Source organism: Ixodes scapularis, unplaced genomic scaffold, assembly GCF_016920785.2.
Source record: "Ixodes scapularis isolate PalLabHiFi unplaced genomic scaffold, ASM1692078v2 PGA_scaffold4__175_contigs__length_147842914, whole genome shotgun sequence".
In the NCBI taxonomy this organism is placed as follows: Eukaryota; Metazoa; Arthropoda; class Arachnida; order Ixodida; family Ixodidae; genus Ixodes; species Ixodes scapularis.
The window spans coordinates 17607163-17627501 of record NW_024609879.1 but is presented as its reverse complement, the minus strand read 5'-3'; the positions used below and the strand labels follow the sequence as shown (position 1 = coordinate 17627501).

Genomic DNA, 20339 nt, shown 5'->3' with positions numbered 1-20339 from the left:
CACAATTCAGAGCTAAATTTTGGGAGCGACCACTACATACTGATATCCCTCCTCAAAGAAGGCCTTAAAACGCGCAGGGCACGCGCGCCAGCCACCGTCGAATGGGACCAGTTTAGAACAATCAGATCCAACCAGGAAGGGAAGCCCATTTGCGACATCGGGGAATGGGCGGAACAGCTAAAATCAAACGTCGGGGAGGTTACCAAAACCTTAGAAGGTGAAGACGCCCCCGAGATTGCCGATAGCCGCCTCCTGCATTTGTGGGAGGCTAAGCAAAGCATGGAAAGACGTCTAATGACACAAAAATGGAACCGCACCCTCCGGAGAAGGTTAGCGCGACACAACAAGGAAATTGAGGATTACTCCTTTAAATTATGTGAACAAAATTGGGGTAACAAATGCGACCAGATGGAAGGCGAGATGAACCTCGCTAGAACGTGGGGTATGCTCCACCATTTGCTCGACCCGGAAAATTCGAAAACCCAATCGGGAATCAGACTCGCCAAAGCTCGACAGGCTTTTGACGGCGGCGACGACGATTTCATGCAGAAACGAATAGAAACCTACGTAGGTGAGACCCATCAAACTCCCCTTCCAGACTATGATGGTGCGCGCAACGAGGCGCTTGATGCCCCCATCACTGAAGCGGAAGTTAGAGCGGAATTAGTTAGGCTCCGCACAAAGTCTGCCCCGGTCCTGACGGGATTACAAATAAAATGCTCAGGAACTTGGATGATACCTCGATAGGTTACCTAACGGTGTACATGCAAGAATGCTGGGACAAAGGCGAGCTGCCGCAGCAATGGAAATCGGCAAACGTCACCTTAATACCCAAGCCGGGCAAGCCTCCGCAGCTCGGGAATCTCAGGCCCATATCGCTTACCTCGTGCGTAGGAAAGCTCATGGAGCACGTCATCCAGACGAGATTAATCGAATACCTGGAAAAGCAGGACCTCTTGCCGCACACAATGATCGGGTTCCACCCTCATCTGTGCACGCAGGATATCATGCTTCAGATTAAACACGACATTGTCGACTCGCGGTCTAAGGATGCGAAGGTGATCCTAGGGCTAGACCTGACGAAAGCCTTCGACAACGTAAAGCACGAGTCGGTACTTACCGGACTTAGCAATCTAAATGTGGGCACTAAAACTTTCAATTACATGCGAAACTTCCTTTCCGGCAGGACGGCCTGCGTAAAATTCCAATCTATCGAATCTTCCATTCTTGAGCTGGGCAGCAGGGGCACCCCCCTGCTGCCCAGCTCAAGAATGGCCACACGAACCGAGCGGTGACGAGTTGCTGCGATGCACGGATTTCCGGGTGGGAGAGCGAGTGCAAACTGTCGAAAACAACTCGTCGAAAACTTTCTGGAACGTATGGCCGAGAGTATCCCGTCGATGTGTCACACACTAGGGTCTCATTGTATTCCAGAAGTGTGACTTCCTCCAGAACCAAAGCCATGGGTGAAGAGCGGAGGCGTTCAAGCTCACTGTCACTTCTTTTGGGCGATGGCCAGCTCGCTAAAGTCGATTGTTGGCTGTGTACTGTTGTACTGGTTTACTCCTATCCGGGAGAGTGCATCGGCCACGTTGTTGGATTTTGCCGTCGATGTACCGGATGTCGTTGGTAAACTCTGAAATGTAGGTCATTTGACGGAGCTCTCTTGGTGAGTGGGAAGTGCTGCTCGATGTTAGTGCATACGTGAGAGGCTTGTGATCAGTCAGAATGAAACATTCGCGTCCTTCTATGAAGTGCTGGAAGTGTTTCACACTAAGGTAGATCGCGAGGAGTTCCCGACTGAACGTAGAGTACTTCGTTTCCCGAGGGGTCAGCTGCTTGGAAAAGAAGGCAATTGGCTGCCAGCGCTTGTCGATGAGCTGTTGCAGGACTGCTCCAACTGCATTATCCGAAGCGTCAGCCATAATGGAAATCGGTGCGCTTGGATGAGGATGGTCAAGAAGGGTTGCCTCTGCGAGGCCTTGCTTGATGCGCTGAAAGGCTAGACTGGCAAAGTCGTTCCAGGGTATCGGGGCTGAAGATTTTCCAGTTACTCCAACGAGGAACTTGTTGAGAGGTTCGAGTGTTGCCGCGCAGTGCGGGATAAACCGCCGGTAAAAATTAACTAATCCAAGAAACTCGCGGAGCTTCTTGATGTGTTTTGGCTGCGGAAAATCTTGGATGGCCTTCACTTTGTCTGGGAGTGGACGGACTCCAAGGCGGTCGACGCGATGTCCTAGAAAGTTCAATTCCGGAACGCCGAACTCACACTTGTCGGCATTTATGACGATGCCGTAGTCATGAAGTCTAGTGAATAGTTGACGCAAGTGGGCCTCATGCTCCTCATGGGTTTCGCTGAAGATCAAGATGTCGTCTAAGTAGGCGAAACTGAACTCTAACCCACGAAGAACTTCGTCGATGAAACGCTGGAAGGTCTGGGCTGCGTTTCTTAGTCCGAAAGGCATGCGTACGTATTCAAACATGCCAAACGGCGTCGTTATGGCAGTCTTGTGAATATGGCTTGGCTCTACCGGGATCTGGTAATAGGCCTTGACTAGGTCTATCTTCGTAAAGATAGTACATCCGTGTAAGGCCCCTGCAAAATCCTGCAGGTGGGGAATCGGATAGCGGTCGGGTACTGTGGCTTGATTTAGCGCCCGGTAGCCACCGCATGGGCGCCAATCTCCCGCTCTCTTGGGAACCATGTGGAGTGCGCTGGACCAAGCGCTCGATGATGGACGGACGAAACTGAGTTCCACCATATGTTCAAACTCCTGCTTGGCGATCTTGAGTTTTTCAGGAGCAAGACGTCGTGTCTTCGCGAACACTGGAGGGCCTGTGGTTTCGATGTAGTGAGTCACATCATGCTTTATCGGCGTCTCGGTGGTGCAGGGCTGTAGAAGTGATGGGAACTCCCCAAGCAGGTTTCCCCAGGGAGCTGCGACTGTTGCACGTTGCAATATAGGACTGATGGCTGGTGAGTTGGATAGAACACCTTGAACGCTGAGGTGCGTTGCGGTGTCGAAAAGAAGTCTTCGTTTAACGTCCACCATTAGTGAGAGTTTCGTAGAAAATCTGCTCCAATGATGGCGAAACGGACGTCTGCCACCAGAAACACCCACCGAAAGGTTCGTCGGAGGCCAAGATCTAGCGTCAGGAATTTCTGCCCGTAGGTTTTGATTGTTGATTCGTTGACCGCCTGGAGAGGTGGGGTTTGCTGTTTTCGCCTACGGTCTTCAGACTGTGGTGGAATAATGCTGACTTCAGCGCCTGTGTCGACAAGGTATTGAATCTTCGTTTTCTTGTCTGTGATGTAAAACAAACGGCTAGATTCAAAACCAGAGGCGCCGGCCGTCTTCAGCACATGGTCTTGGAGTTTCCCGGAAAACGGCAAGGTTGTTGGCATTTCTTGGCGAAATTGCCATGCTTTCGGTGGTACCAACACCACTGGTGATCACGGGAATTGGATAGACTGCGTGGTCGGCTGCCCCCTGTGGGCGTGTCGTGAGGGCTTGGGGACCGGGATCGTGCGAGTTTGATGTCCCGCACCTCCCTCGAGAGTTTGTCGACTCTGGCCAGTAAACGCTCGTTTGTAATGCAGAGTTGTGCGAGTTTGTCGCTGAACTCTTTCGAATTTTCGGTTTGCTCGGATTGTGAAGAACGCTGGTGTACTGCGTTCAACCCGAACGTGCCGGCGTCCATTATTTTGTCTGCCATAGCTGCTAGAGTCTCCAAAGAGTCCGAGGATGATGTTACCAGGATCATGCGTACCTGGTCAGGAAGCCTCTGGAAGAAGAGCTCCCGCAGGATCGATCCATCTAGTGCGTCGACGCGATGTCCGAGTAGCTGTTGCATGCGCCGCAAGAGCTCTGATGGCTTCCTGTCCCCTAACTCCTCGGTGGTAAGGAGTTGCTGAAGGCGACGCTGTTCTGAAGCCGTTGTTCTGCGGATCAGCTCTCGCTTGAGGATGTTGTAAGGCTCATCCTCGGGTGGCACTCGCAGAATGTCTCGAATTACCGCAGCTGTGTGTTGTGGCAATGCGGCGACGACGTGGTCGAATTTCGGGAGTTGTGACGTGATGTGGTTTTTGCGGAACAAGGAGTCGATGGTAAGGAACCATAGTTCCGCGTCCGATGTCCAAAACTCTGGAAGCTTGAACGTCAGAGCTGCAGCAACGTCTGGGGATGCAGGGGAAGAGCTGGTGGAGGCGGGAACGTTACCGGTGGACCGTTCCATGCTCGGAGTGGCTGGCCAAGGTTGAAGTCAATGCCAAGGATGGCCGAGGCTGAGGTCGGTTGCTGAATGTCCGGGTCCGGGTCACCACTTGAAGGGGTTTTGGCCTTCTTAATTTATTTACATATTTACAAATTCTCTATAGCATTGATGTGCTTGTAGCCCTGATGATGTCTGCTTCCGGAGGTGCGTGTTGGTTGCTGCCGCAGATCGTTTTGTGTCTCGTGCCATCTGCTCGTGTCGCACTTCGTCTTCTTCGGTGCCGCTCCGCTCACCGCTACATAGTACATTGCTCGCCGCTACATTTTTAAAAAGTAACTCGTTACTTTTTTGGTAACTTGTAACTATAACGAGCTACTTTTTAAAAATGTAACGAAGTTACAGTAACGCGTTACTTGTAACGCGTTACTATCTAAGACTGAACTGGACCAGAGTTCTCGTCGAACGCTGACGCAGTACTCGTTTCCAATACGAGTTGAGCAGAGTTCACGCTGAGCAGAGTTCACGCCGAACTCTAACCCTCGTATCCAGTACATGCTCAAAGTAAGGGATCAAGCAATGGCGGACAGGTGATGGCGCGGACTTTTGAAAAGGGTATGCACATTTTTCACACACAAGATTAAATGGCCTAAAAATTACAATCGTTATTTCAAGCAGGGTTGGGCAGAAATACTCAAAAATGTATTTGGAAATACAAATGCTGGGATACATTAAAATAGTAGCTAAAATACTGATACTGAGATATATCTGTAAAATGTATCGCGATACGTATCGGAAATACATTTTAAAAAGAGGCAAAAAGTATTTGGAAATACAAATACAGGAATACATTTTAGGGAGGGCAGAAATACAAATACAAAAATACTGATACTGCAATACATATTTAAAATTTTTTTGAGACGCCAAATGAGATGCTTGAAGTTGGAGGTTGAAGTTTCTTATCCTGAAATTACTTTTGGCTTGGAAATTTGTTTTGAAGGTAGTGATTTAGGACGACGAGGAGTTTTCAATGGACTCAAAAAAACGTTCCATCAAGGACTGACCGCGGTCCCTTCCCTGACATCCTGTCTGTCTGATGAGGGATGCCAAAAGACTTCGACCTCTAAATAAAGTATATGTCATCCTAAATCACCACGTCTTATTCCAATAAGGACGCCCCTGTCAACATTTATCCCATGACGTCACGGTGGAATTAACTGGCATTTTCTATCTGTAGGTGTGGCCTTGAACATGAAACTTTAGCACGCTGCTGTATGAAAGGACAATACGTACTTTCGTTGCAGGTTACCTCGTTGAAGATCGAGCAGGCAGTGTCATTTGGATTTTTCGAAAATAGTGGACTACCTGAAGCATCCTGGAACACCTGTCTTATCTTCTCTTACGGTTGAAAAAACGATACGGTGGCATCTCTATTGTAAAGGTCTTTCCTGTCGACCCCCTGCCACCGACGCATGGATTGCAGTCCTCAGATTTTGTCTTGCATACTCCAAACAGAGACCTCGTGGATTGCGACCTGATATTGCCGGCACAAGTGCGAGCTCCTTGAGAAACAGCGAACTCGAGACGAGTCGCAGGTGTACGAAGTCTGGGTCGGCACAGCGAGGCCACGTCTGACTTCCTTGCTCGGTTTCAGATCACCAGAGCAGCGGGTCACGTTCACGTCGGCTGATGACGTACCCTTAAGTCGTGCAATATTACGGGCGAAGCAGCAGACGCATATCTGAATATCTGTTTCTGCGTGGGTCATCCTACTATTTTAAGTCAACCACCATCAGGCTCTTGCTGCAATGGACTGTGACTCAGCTTTGCCGGCCGGGTGTACTACGTACGCTAAGGCAAAAGAGATGGTTAGCAGCGGGCATTGGATGTCAGCAAATAATAACTCAAGGCATCCCTACCTAAGGACCTGCGGCAGAAGATGCTCTGACTCTACTCCTGGCATGCTAACTAGTTCGAGTCCCCGACCACGCAACACTTCTCAGAAGGGCGAAGAGGACGCATAGGAAAATAGTCTGGAGAATCGGAAGGAACCTTGGTCAGTATGGTAACAATTCCCCAGCACCTCCTTGGCCCTAAAGCCCTCAGAAATAAAAAAAAAAAAAAATGCGTTAATTTTTTTTTTTTTGGGGGGGGGGAGGTATTTTTAAAGAAATGTAACGAAATACATTTCACCCTGATTGTATTGCAATACAAAGGAGCATCTAAAATGCATTCCGATACAGTAATACAGATACTGGTGAAAAAAATGTATCGCGATACAGAAATACAGATACGAAATGTATTTCTGAAATACTATCGCGATACATTTGTATCGCGATACTGCCCAACCCTGATTTCAAGGTATTACGTGACAGAAATTAGCAAACTTTTATTAATAAAGGCAATCAAATGTTTTAGAAATAAAGGCGAACGCGCTGAATAGAAAAATAAAAAAAAGACTCAGGGCAAAAAATAGGTTACGGAGAGTCCAGCTATCCCAGCGCTGCTGTCCTCGGCGTCGTTTTCGTCTGGCGTAGCAGCCTGTGAAGAGACTTGCGTATCCATCTCCTGCTTTGTCTGTTGCCGCTCTTGCTGCCGGAGCTGCTGAGAATGCTGGACTTGCTGAGGCTGGCTCTGATGCACGGCTTGCCTAGCAAGGGCTGCTCCTGACCAGCGCCACCCAGTGAAGGTCGCTGCCGGGCACGATGTCGTAGTTGACCCTCAGCACGGGCGGAGCTGCGGAACCGTTGTTCGGCCAGTCGAAGTCCTGCGGCTGGGACGCGAACGGCGGCACCGACGGTCGAGCTTCGTTCGGAGCGACGAAGCTGCGACTTGGGAGACATGGTTCCGTGAGCGGCCTGGCCTTCGAATTCTGCAGCCTTTGGAACAGGGTAGTTCAGCTCCAGGTGACCGCTGGTCGGCATGCAGCTGGGTCTCGGGGCTCCCCGAGGCTGCCACATGGGGTGTGGAATGGGCGGCTGAGCGGCAGGCATCGACTTCCAGCTGCCGCCGAAGAAGGAGTCTTGCTGTGTCTGGTCGAAGGCGTGGAGTCGAACGTGCGAGCCCGAGGTCGAAATGGCGTCCGAGAATTCGCTTCCAACAGCTTGAAGGGGTTTTGGCCTTAAGTTATTTACATATTTACAAATTATCTATAGCATTGATGTGCTTGTAGCCCTGATGATGTCTGCTTCCGGAGGTGCGTGTTGGTTGCTGCCGCAGATCGTTTTGTGTCTCGTGCCATCTGCTCGTGTCGCACTTCGTCTTCTTCGGTGCCGCTTCGCTCGCCGCTACAGATTCATTGAGCAGATTCCATGGAAAGCTTTGCTTTACTTCGTTCTGGGGGTATAGTTCTGAGGGTGCTTCATAATACTTGTTCACACGACTGAAACTTTGCATGCCCTCCTGTATGGCTACATGCACCACCTGCAAATATCACGCCAATTGAGTGAGCGGTTCAAAAGTTGACATTCCTAGGCAGTGTCCCCCCTTACCATGAGCATAGAAATTAACCTAAGGAAGTAATAAATGAACATACGAGTGTAATTTGAGGTGACAATGAATGCGAAACTAGGGTTTTAGAAACGCAGCACATTTGTGCGATTGATGTGGGCGAGAACAGATTACCTTATATGACATTATTCAGCTTGTCACATAGACGACCACTGTCAGTGATGCTAACTAAAGGAATGGGGAGACTTGTATTACCAAACACCAGGAACTAAATAAGTGCCGCTAGCTCCTGCGACACAAGCTGAATTGCTACGCCGGGATACTTTGACTCCATACATGGAATGTGTAGGATGCTAAACACGCCAGCTTGATAAATATTTAGATGAAATTACATCGCAATATTTGACTGGTGGTCTTCCTGCATGACACTTCCACGAAGAACTGCATTATTTTCGCAGCGACAAAAATTGAGCGGAGCTCACATTCCACTGTAAAACCCGGTCTGGTGTTCATGTCATTTCCTGCAGATTTACACTCGTGGAAAGCATACCTGAAAGCCTCACGTACCCCGACGGCTCGCCAGTACACGTGAGCACCTTTGACGCATGGAAGACTCTTCTGGAGAGGGCAGAGAAAGAAATCTTGATAGCGTCCTTCTACTGGACTCTCCGCGGCAGCGATCTCAACGACACGTTCCCCTCCGCGTGGCAGGTCAGTCCAGCCTTCGTTTCCCACCGAACGCATTGCAGCTATGGTCAGACCAGTTTTGAGAAATCGTTCTCGCTCTAAGAAATTTGTACCAGTTGTAGGGTGCTGAAGACCTCACAAAAAAGGCTATTTGCAAACAATGTCCGAGTCGCGTTTCTTCCTCGTCTGATGGTCCCGTCGTGCGGATCATACAAAAGCTCTACAGACATGCACGAAGCTTATACATATGTGTGGCATATAGGATATAAATGCTTTTATACAGTCTAATCTCGTTAATTCGTACTCGAGGGGGACCGAAAATTTGTTTAAATGAAGCAAGGTTTGAATTATCGGGAGTTTCCTCCCACAGACACATAGGATAGAACCTGCATGTTAGTTTTAATTATCTCCAAGTTTGAACTAAGAGAGTTTCCATTAACGAGATTCGAATGTTATTATTTCTATATTATGCCAGTGTGGCTGTGGCATATACTCTTGTGCAGTGTAGCATAAATGTTTATGTCACGTTGCATAAACATTTCAATGGAATGAAGGAAAATCACGTCGATGTACCTCACTGCCTTTGTCTAAATGACAGCGGGCAGCAGCTAAAACTGCATTTTTGTTTTCTGCTACGTCGCCTTTTCAGGGACCAGTAGTTGCAATTTCGGACTACCCTTATAATCTGTACTCCACTGTAAACGTTTTGTGAGAAAGAAAAGCGTGGAACAGACTAAAGTCGCCTTTGCCTCCACTCACAGTTTTACCCGAGGCATTGAAATCTTTGCTTTTTCTTTTGCGATTAATCAGGGAGAGGAGATCTTCAACAAACTCTTGGAAGCGGGCACCGAGTGCGGCATCAAGATAAAAATTGCCCAGAACCTGCCTTCACATAAACAACCAAACATCGACACGGAGGAGTTGGCTCAGAAAGGTATATGTCATACTTCGGTACTCCTATGGATGATTGTTCACTTTTAGCTGTGCCATCGATAACTTTACTCTTTGTGCTGAGAACAGGATTCCTGATGTACAGTAATACCTCGTTAACTCCAAGTCATAAAAACCGGGGGAAAATTTCAGATAACCAAAGTACCGAAATATTTTTACCTCCTCATCGCGCGATGTTCTAAATAAAACTTCTAATAATCGCGGGAACATCAACTTCTCCGATGAGAGCAACTTTCCTCTCAAGCGTCAATGATTTGCACTGTTTGGGCTGCGCCTTCGTCTTGGTCAATCGAGCCAAGCGCCGACAACGCCAGAGAATTGACAACCGATGACCGAATTGAACACTTGACCCTTGCTCGTGTAGCGCCGCAAAACGACCGATACACACACACAAAAAAAAAGAAGGTTGGCGACCAAGCAACTTAGAGTAGCGGCACTCGAAACGAACGGACACCTCTGGGAAACATGAGACTGACGACGACCGAATGGGAAGGGAACGGAAGAACCCAGAAGCAAAGAGAAAACGAAAGACAGAGAGGAACAAAACGCTCGAGGGAAAGGGGGCACCGAACGCCAAGCATCTCGGCTTGTGATTAGCTTGTCCAAATAGAGGTCGTAAAAATAAACAAAATAATTAGAAAAGAAAAATAAGACAAGACACGTTTTTGAGTCGCGTCGCGCATCCTCTCCGCGCCTCCGTACACGCACCCGCGGTTATCTTTTTGTTTTCTTTTCTTGCGCTAGCGCGTTTTCGTTCTTTTTTTTTTCTTTTTGCGCATGCGGCTTTCTTTTTTTTTTTTTGTGCATGTTGCGCATTTCTTGGTCAGTTTTTGTTTTTTCTTAGTTTTTTTTTTTCTCGCGATTTAGTTGACGAGATTGCGAGATATCCGAAGTCCGTCCTGAAAACCTTGAGATACGCAAGGGCAAAATGCATTGCGGCTATGGGAGCTCATTCCATGAAAAGGAAATTTTACGACTTAACCATTACTTCGCGATAGCCGTGTTCGAGTTAACGAGGTGTTACTGTTATTACCATTGAGGTGTTCGCGCAAAAAGTCACCGCCCCCCCCTCTCTCCAGAAAATAACTAAAACCTAGAATGGTGAGACTCTTCCCAAAGCTTGTAGCATTGTTTTTTTTAAATAGTCTAAGACTCAAGTCAGCCTGTGCCAAGAACAAAAAAATTTAAAACTTCCATTTTTCAGTGGAAGTGAGAACAACCCATTGCGGCTGCTGACCTCTGCCAAGCTCTCCTTTGTCACAAGAGACGGCATCACCTGTAGATCAACCTCCGGCAGACTTACAGCATTGTGTCCATTTTTAGAGGCTTGTGAAAGGGCAGCGTACCGCTCAGTCTGTGTCCCGTGATTGGTTAATATTCATATATCAGGTTTTTTTTTTTTTTTCGTATTCAAAAATATAATCATTATTATTATTTTCTTGTAGATGAAGTGGACCATTGAAATTTTTGTACGACGACGTACCAACCAGCAAGATTTGTTTCTCGGGAAATTTCCGTCCTGCCAGGACTGGTCATTAGTGTTTTTTTAGAGATACTTTAGAGTTATTGTCGTCCTTCCTTTACAGGGGCGGCAGTTGTCCGTAGCCTCAACTTCACTCGCCTGCAAGGTGCAGGAGTGCTGCACACAAAGTTCTGGATCGTGGATGGGAAGCACATCTACTTGGGCAGTGCCAACATGGATTGGAGGTCTCTCACGCAGGTATGCTCCGACGCCACGTCTTAAAAAGGCTGCTGTGCAAAATATTTTTCGGCAGTGCTGAAAATCTGGCCTCTGCTGTGTTCCTCGGGCGGCGGAGAAAAGCTCACCGGAGAAAAGCTCACCGCAAAACCGGCAGATGCGGAGAAAAGCTCACCGGCCTTTGAGCAGATGCGGAGAAAAGCTCACCGATTTTTTTTAACTTAGCGGATTCTGCGTCAAACGTGGCAATTGAACACAATTCGCATTCGTCGCTTCATTAATAATATGTCCTCTTTTTTGTAATATCCTTGAAGTTGATTGGGCATATTTACTAATTCCTCAGAAATTAGTAATCACCCATTCTGTATATTAATTAAGCCGCAAGTATAAAATAAGAACCTCGTACACTGGTAAAAAAAAAAAAAAAAAAAAAAAAAAGACAACAATTTACTGACAGGTGACAGTGCGCCTTCGGTAGATCTGTGAAATAAAGAGGTTGGTTCTTCGCGAGCTAATATGAACAGTGGTCTGTGAACCGTTTCAGCTCCCAATATTTTGTTGATGTAATCAGTGTCGGCTACGCTGTTAATTTCACTAACAAAAGTTTAGTTGCGAGAACGGCCTCGTCCTGCCCTGTTTGTTGTCTTCACTCCGGCGTCGTCGTCTGAGCGGTTTTCATCATGTTTATCAACTCGCCCTATTCGCTACATTACGCAAGACTACTTATTATATAGGTCACGATTTACAAAGCTTAGAGTGTGCAGCTCTCAAGGTCACGGGTGGCTCGCAGTAGAAGGGCACTATCACACAAAGGCAACGAGTGGAAACACCAGCACGAGCGACTGGAAAACGCGCATGTCCGCACAAGATAGAAGCCTCGATATCCTACTGACTGCTTTATCCCGTTTTCAAAGGTGAACAAAGGCTTCAAAGAGAATGTCAGGCACCGCGTTGTTGCCCATGCACTTTCGGATTTTCGGCATTTATAGTTTTGAGTTTTAGGTTTTAGGCAGACATGTATAAGTTTTCGAACTCTTTCCTGTTCTTCAAGAACATAAAGTTTTCACTTAGGCTTCGTTGCGTAGAGAGTAAGCCATAGAAAACACTCACCCGCGATTATTAATTTGGGAGCAATATACCCAATAACAATATTACAAAAAATGGTGTTTTCTTTTTTACAAAGCTGACAAATTTTAATCCTCATAAATTGATATAGGTTACGCATGATCCGACAGCCTCTATATAAGAAGAAGAAAAAAATTGGTGAGCTTTTCCCCGCATACGCTCAATGGCCGGTGAGCTTTTCTCCGCATCCGCCAATTTTGCGGTGAGCTTTTCTCCGGTGAGCTTTTCTCCGGGATTCGTGTTCCTCAGTCTTGGCTTTCTTCTTGTTTTTTATTCAAGACGAACAATCATCAGCTTACTTCTGTTTAAGTATTGCTTGGATTCAGGGTGTCCCAAACATTTTACATACCTGCGAGCCCTCGAATGATTTCTAAATATCGAATTTGAAGCGAGCCAATATCTTTCCTAAAGGTGTGCTAACGTTTGTTAGTGAACAAGCTCCCTTAATGTCAACTGGTAATTTCAGAATGAATGCTGCTAATTGCCGCTTTCTTCTTACCGAAACACAGTTGCACCTTAAAGATTTTCTAGTTTCAAAAGAATCTCAGGATGCTAAATCCAAGTACCGATTTTCCAAGTTGGAGAGTTTGCATATGCACAAGGATCGTAAAATGCCCTTAGCGATGTAGCTGGTGTGGGCACCTACATGACGTAGGGCGCAGCAATATTCTTGTAACGAGTGATGACCAAACCGAGCGCTTATAAAAAGTGCTTCACATTTAATCTGTTTCCATGAGCTTGTATTTCAATGTGAAAGCATTAACTCTCCCTTGGAGCGGAGCTGGCAGTGTCTGTAACCGCAAAAAAGGCCCTTAAATTGGTTGCGACGCGTCATATCAGAAGCTTTGTCATGGAAGCCATCGCGGTCACTCGAGGTCATAGCGGACGAGCCTGGGAAATGAAATGCAAAGAAAAGCGCAGCAACGCAATGCTTCGTCACCAAAGCTGTCGCAAAGCCGGCAAGGTTTGCCGCGTCTGCGCAGTGGGGGAGCCTGATGTCCCCGCCGCAGCGCCGTATGCGATAGGAAAGCTTGGCGTGCTGCTTCTAGGAATGCACTGCATGCAGGAATGCTTTCACATTCCTACACGAAAGCAGTCCTACGTGTCTCTGCCAAATTGTTTTTGCAAGCTTCTACTCCTACGATACAGAAACCAGCACAAATGCTCTATCGCCGGTTGTCCCATTTTTGCAAAAAAAGCATTCGTAGTTGGCCAGGTTGGTTCATCTTAGATTCGAAAAGCGCCAAAAGACAAGGAAAACAGGAGGAGTTCTACGAAACGGAGTGCTACTTTCAGCTGAATTTTCATTTGGAAACGACGAACATATATACGCTCTCAAGTGAACCATTGCCTCACAAAAGGAGAAAAAAGAAATATTCGAGGCTTTTAAATTCAGTTTGAAGGGCAATGAAGCATGCATCAGCACATCGTCAATCCTTCTATCAGATGAAAAGTTTGAATTAAACTCGCGAGAAGTTTGATTGTGAGCGAATGGTTCGCTTGCGAGCGTATATATGTTTGTATTTTCCGAATAAAAACTTCACCTGAGAGTAGCATATCATTTCGTCCAATTCCTCCTGTGGTCCTTGTTTTTTGGCGCTTTACGAATCCAAGACGTGCCAATTTTAGAGCTTCCCTGTCCTCAGAACTAATGATGTGATAAAATGCGAGTATCTGCGGCATAGGCTAGGGCAGTAGTGTTCGATGCTCGGCGCCAGCCCTCTAGTGTGAACGACGATGCAAGAGGCAACCTGCGCTTTTGGCTAGTTCTGTCATTTGCACGTGTTTGATTTCGGTTTTGTTGACTTTTATACTCAGATATTAACTCAGACATACAAAAATAGTACATAATCATAATAATACATTATGACAATAACATATCCTTCCTTGTTTTGCCATTTCTGGTTTGAAACCCAACTTCACAGCGCGTGCATGAGACCAGACTATATAAGAGCGCCATATGCAAGAACAAATTATGGGTTACAAAGGCTTCATCAAATTGTCCCGTCAACAATTAACAAACTTGTTCAAAAGAATATTCATGTGAAACATGTGTCAATACATTCTCAGATAAGGCAACTGTTCATTAACAATACGTTTTAAAAGAACCCTGGATGTTGCATGCTCGATTTTATCTTTGTTCATGAACTTCTATTACGGTGTAATTTTTCGTAACAAATTTTCTGTAACTTTGAGTGATTTGTGGGCCAACAGATATGTCAAATCCTATACAGGATGTTTGATTTTAATTCAGACCGATCGTTTTAACAATACGGGACGAGGTTTAGACGAGCTCTGTCGTCGTCATGTATTTATTTATCAGGCTAGGCGTACATTAGATGAGGGGATAATCTTCATGGTAAGTTGACTGATTAACTCAAATCTGTTCACTTTTAAATTATTGGAGTTAGGGGTCACATTGCATATGCAGTGTTGACGGCAATTATTATTACCGGTCAGACCAATTAAAATAATTTGCAAAAAGGTAATGGCTTTTCAAAAAGTAATCATTCCACTTTTGTGTTTTTTTGGTGAATTTAATAACTGCAATCTAAAAGAGCGTCGCAAGCCTTGCCCACAATAACGCTTGAAAGAGCGTCGTCGTTTCAATGATGTCGTCGCTACCTCTACAGGGCGTCCTTAAAGGGTGCGTTGACGACATAACGTGACTGAAACAAGTACATCACTCTTCCAAGCGTCATTGTGGGCAGGGCTAGCAACGCTCTTTTTGATCACAATATTTAAATCGGGCGGAAAAACGCAAAAAGCGATCAATTGACATCTGGAAAACATTTACTCTTTCACAATTTCGTTTAAATTGGTCCGGCCTCCGATGGTAATTGCCGTCAACACTGAAATTGCAACATGAGCCCTAAACCAATCATTAAAAAGTTAATTAACCAATTTTAGTGAATTAGTCAATTTCACATGACAATCATCCCCTCGTCTAATGTCTGCTCAGCCCGATATATAAATCCACACTGAAGACCAGGAACTCATCTAACCCTCACCCCCTATTTAAAAAACAAAAAAAAAACTGTTTGAATTAAAATTTAAACGCCTTGTATACATACGTTCAGACAAGGCAAGAACGGCAGGGCGTCTTTTTTTAAAAATCCCAGCCGCCCGGTGCCTTTCGCCATACTTTAGCTACGCGTGCAAGCTCGAGGCTCGTGAGACGCGGAGGTTTTGTTTGTCCTGCCGGAAACGGGACAGCTAGAAGACGTCCCTGCCATTCCCGTCCCACCAGTTGCTATACGAGACAGGGACTCGTCAAACTACGCTGTGTAGCTTTTTTTTCTACGTGTCTCCTTCACGACTATGGATGTAAAAAGAGTAATAAGTTGAATTGATTTAGAATTGAAGTGCAACACGAAATTGGAGTCGAATTGATTTCCATCCGGGGTTCAGGTCAAAGAGCTGGGTGCCCTGGTGCTGGACTGCGAGTGCCTGGCGGCGGACCTGATGAAGGTGTTCGAGGTGTACTGGACGCTGGGTGTGCCCGACGCGACGGTGCCGGCCCACTGGCCAGCCAACCTGAGCACCCAGATCAACGTCGTGACGCCCGCGCGGCTCTCACTCAACGGGACACAGACCCTCGCTTACTTCTCTGTGAGTCCAGCTTCTGCTTAAGCGAGGATTAGTTGGTCCATGCAAAGAATTTTCTAAGGTCCAGCAAGAAGTTCTTTTGATGCTACATTCTTCTGGTCATTTTGCGGTAACGGCCATTATCGGCGAGGTTTCGCAACTGATTCTGTGTGCGTTTCGTGGACACTGTGTCCCGCTAAACTTAGTACCAGTCGATTGCTTTCTAGTAGTGGACGTAGTCAGACAATATTGCCACACTCAGCATTTCTCAAATCAGAAACATCGCCACAGCATATGTTGCTACATTGCCTGTATACCAAAAGTGCCACAAACGAGCTCTCGGGCTCAAATACAAACTCGGGGTAACAGAGAGTTGTGTGCAACATGAATCATTCTTAGATTGTACATCTAAGAACTGGCGTTTTCTCACAGAGCGCCCCACCGAGCTTTTCGCCTGACGGACGGACACAGGACATTGACAGCATTCTGGATGTTATAGCCAGTGCCAAGAAGTACATCTATATAGCCGTCATGGACTACTACCCCATAACGCTCTACGGAAAAAACAAGATGTAAGTCACATGCTCAAGTGTATCTCCAGCTCCGTTCTGTAAGCATACATAAATTTAATGATTTCGGTAAGCAAAAAGAAACAAAAAAAAAAAAACATCGATGAGGGCCATAAGGAGCTTGAAAGGTCCGACTTCTTGCAATAAATAGGCAACAGTGCAGACATCAAGCCCATTTATTTAAATAAAAATCATTGGCTTGATTTGGAAAGTTTTTGGGAGATGTAACGTGGTTATGTGTCATGCTTGACCAGTGGCCTTCCCAGTTAAATTTAGCGAGTAGCGTTCAGAGACATTTCTGATGTTCTGGTGTCAGTGACAAACCAACAGTAGAGCAAACTCTTGTGCATGTTTCATGGATAGTGTTGAGTCAGATGTCATATAGGATGTCAGGGGTATTGCATTGTAGGCTTTACTGAAAATAAAATTTTATACAATAGCACAGTGCGCAGTTTTTTTTTTTTTTACTAAAATGCTTTAAAAGTTTATATAACTGGTTTTCTTTGCTGCCGATTTTGCATATTTTTGTTTCCTTTTGTTCACCTTCAAAGTTGAAAAAGTTGAGCACTGAATGTACCAGGCAGTATAAGCATAGCATTAGCACATGCTACGGTATGAAGCGGTAAAGCTGCTGGAAACTCACGCTGCACCATCGTAGTGCGCTCTTCAGCATGCGCAAGGAGCATTAGAGCACCCAGTGTAAGACTGCGCTAAAACAACCTATGGTCTCTGACAAGTGAGAAGAGCAGAACGTGACTGTGGAATGCCTTACCTCCAGCACAGGCTCCATGCCTTCCATCATGCTTTGGATACTCGCTCGCGCTTGAGGTGCACAATTAAGACTCCAAAGCGCTGTCGAAAGTCGGAAGCTCACGCTGGAAGCGGGACAACTGAAGCTCCTCCCTGCCATTCTTACTTTGTCAGTGACTATAATGTCTCTACTTTGTGTCCCATGACAGTACCTATCTTGTTGCGTGTGTAGAGACCACATCAGAGACTAGAATTAATAACACGGCCCATTAAAGTGTTTCCGTCGATATTGACATCTCTTTTGGTCCGATCGCAGATCAGCAAGTCCAATAGACATCTCTACTGCTGAAATAGACATGTTCACTTTTTCCGATAGATGTTTCTACTAGACCAATTGAAGTTACTATTGGACAAGCAGGAGTTCCTTTTGGTTCAGTAGGCCCTCCTAGAGTGACTGTAGGCCTTCCTTTCGGACCAATGAAGCTTTCGGCTTGGTTGATTAATAAAATTTTCTATTGACCCAATAGAAATCTCTAGAGGAAAAATAGTAATTTCTATTGAACCATTAAAAATCTGAATAGGACCAGCCGACGTTTTATTGAACCAGTAGAAATCTCAATAGAACCACTAGACATTTCTATTGGTTCAATAGAATTTCCTATAGATGATTGCAAGCGAGGCAACTGGCTGCCCCCATGTTAACTGCTCGTGTGGGAAAGCCCGTGCAATTTCAAGCTTGTCAAAGCTATGATTACGCGCATCTGCACCAGTCGAGGTGCCACGCTTGCAGTTGTCTATAGATCCTTTTAAATTTCTGTTAGGGATGTCGACGGTCGTTTATACCCGATTGCATATGTCGCAGGTTTTGGCCCCGCATCGACGACGCACTGAAGGCGGCAGCTGTTGAACGCAATGTGCAAGTTCGGCTGCTAGTGAGCAAGTGGAGGAGCACCAGGGACTACATGTTCACTTTTCTACGGTCTATTGCGGCCGTCAGCTACAATTCCACGTATTACAGGCCGAGCATCGAAGTGGTGAGCGCAGCTTCTGCCGCATTTAGCAAGGGCATCTCAAGTGCGACAACAAACGCATTCTTATATGCATAATTCGACAAGCTCCACGAAAGAGCACCTTTCAAAAACGGTCCTTCTCTGTTGCCTGCACGCGAGCAGGTATGGGCGGATAGCGTAGCGAGCACCTTTGAGCAGATGTGCCATGAAAAGGGGCCAGGTGTACTATGAAGCTTGTAAACTAATTTTGATCTAGTAACGTGGTGCTGTCCACGTTAAAATAGCTGCGCGTGTAACGAATTGCGGTTATAACAAATGCCTCCCGGAAAGCATCAAAATTTGAGCAAAGGCTAGCAGCGCAAATTGTGCCCTCTATTATAACGTAACTTGGCGAAGGGCAAAAGCTACAACTCCCGCGAGCCAGCTAGAGCGACGGAACGAAGCATGCGACAGCTCCCCACAGGAGCATGCACAGATGGAATGTGGGTGCATGCTTCGCTCCGACATTCTGATTGGCTCGCCAAGGCCGCTGCTATGTCTTTGCCAAGTTATGCTGGAATTGAGTACTATAGCCTAGCAGATTCGAACCATCAATACAACAAATGTGTTTGGGGAAAATTTGAAGTTTGCTTTGTGACTGGGTTGTGCAGTGCCAGCCTTGTCACCTATCGAGTGAATTACTTATTAAGGACCAAAATAACAACCTGTATAGACCACTCCGAAAATTGGCTTCTGGCTAGCGTAATTTGTTGTGTTTGTGAGCATGGCTTGCTTTACTTGCTTTCCGAAGAGACAAACGTGCGTGTGCTGGGCCGCAATGATTGCACACTGGACTGATTTTGTAAACATTGAAGCGGTGTATAAAAGCATATTGGTGGTAGAACTCTACGGGACTTAGAAAGGTATCACCTGAATGCTTCGGAGTAGCAGCCTACATTTCACAACACTTAGGTTTTCCAAGGACTCAATAAGTTGAAAATCTTTACAAAATGTCACTCTGAAGCACCGCATATCAGACATACCGTGTACACAGCAGTAGGTTTAGTCAAAAAAGTCAGCCTAAATTATGAAATCTGTCATCTCAACTGTGCAAAGTACAACACAATGCCGAGGCTCATCAGAACGCACAGTAAAAAAATGGCACGTAAGCGTTGAACGATGAAGCGTTACTTCGCATTCCTTTCAGAAATACTTTGTGGTCCCGTCTTGCACGCCAGAGCAGGAAAAAGTACCCTACGCCAGGGTGAACCACAACAAGTACATGGTGACAGACAACAAGGTTTACATCGGTGAGTTCAGCATTGTCACCTTAAAAAAAAAGTATGTCAGGTTCACAGCGTGAACGTTGAGGAACTATCCCTTGGCATTTTTCTCAAATGCCCGGCCTCTAGCACGTGCTCATTGCCTTTCACCATGCTTTGCCTTCCCCCATGCTCATGAGACTCCAAAGTATCATCAAACATAGAAAGCGTGCCCAGTAGGCGGGAAAAACTGGAAGGTCTCCCCCGAATCTCTCATTCTCTCGGCAACTATATGTCAGATAAATCTTCGGTTACCACGTCGAAGGTATCGACACGGACACTCATATGATTTTACATTTCTGTGTACAGGAACGTCAAACTGGTCTCCCGATTACTTCATCAACAGCGGTGGCGTCGGGCTGATCATGGACCAATCCCACAACAGCTCGTCGCCGAGCCAGCCAATCAGGGAACAGCTCGAGTCCGTGTTCAAACGCGACTGGGATTCCGAATATGTATACCCTTTGTAGCGCTCGGTACCAGCAAACCACGTTAGGAAGGAAGGAAGGAAGGGACGTACTTTATTTACAGCAGCTCATTGTCCGAGCCACGTTTTTTGGTTTTACCACTTCTATATAATGTTTGTAGTCAGGTTACGAGAAGTGTACGTCTTAGCTCGCATATTCGTTGTTGTTACATGGTGTTAATCCGATGACATGTTTGACATGGTTCTGCAGTTCTTGCCATAAGGTAGCTTGCAGGTACCGTGGCGGAGCTGCCCAGCTCTACCACGTGTGGGGGATGTGAATGGAGTGGTAGCTGAGTTATAAGAATCTATGGCGAGTTCTGTGCCCTCGGGCACTCCCAGTATGTATGCCTGTTATCGGGAAGTTGTGCTCCGCAGACTTGACATCTGGGCAGTCCTCCGAGGTTGTGTATGTAGTGTAGCGTCATGTCGCACGGGAGTGAGTTTGTTTGTGCTTGCCGTATGAACATGACTTGTCTGCGGGATGTACCGTGTAGTGGAGTGGGGAATTTGCGTTGCTCCTGTATCACA

At 46.3% G+C, this 20339-nt stretch overlaps 1 protein-coding gene across 1 annotated transcript in view; it reads left to right on the top strand.

Annotated features, from left to right (window-relative positions):
• The window catches only part of LOC8050544 (5'-3' exonuclease PLD3-like), a 73241-nt gene extending 53429 nt beyond the window's left edge, over positions 1-19812 (top strand). The window contains exons 3-10 of the mRNA XM_042293512.1: positions 8190-8373; positions 9160-9283; positions 10887-11020; positions 15536-15736; positions 16145-16284; positions 17894-18065; positions 19228-19330; positions 19652-19812. Of these exons, the coding sequence (XP_042149446.1) occupies positions 8190-8373; positions 9160-9283; positions 10887-11020; positions 15536-15736; positions 16145-16284; positions 17894-18065; positions 19228-19330; positions 19652-19812 (1219 nt within the window). The remainder of the gene's footprint in view (positions 1-8189; positions 8374-9159; positions 9284-10886; positions 11021-15535; positions 15737-16144; positions 16285-17893; positions 18066-19227; positions 19331-19651) is intronic.
• The last annotated feature ends 527 nt before the right edge of the window (positions 19813-20339 follow it).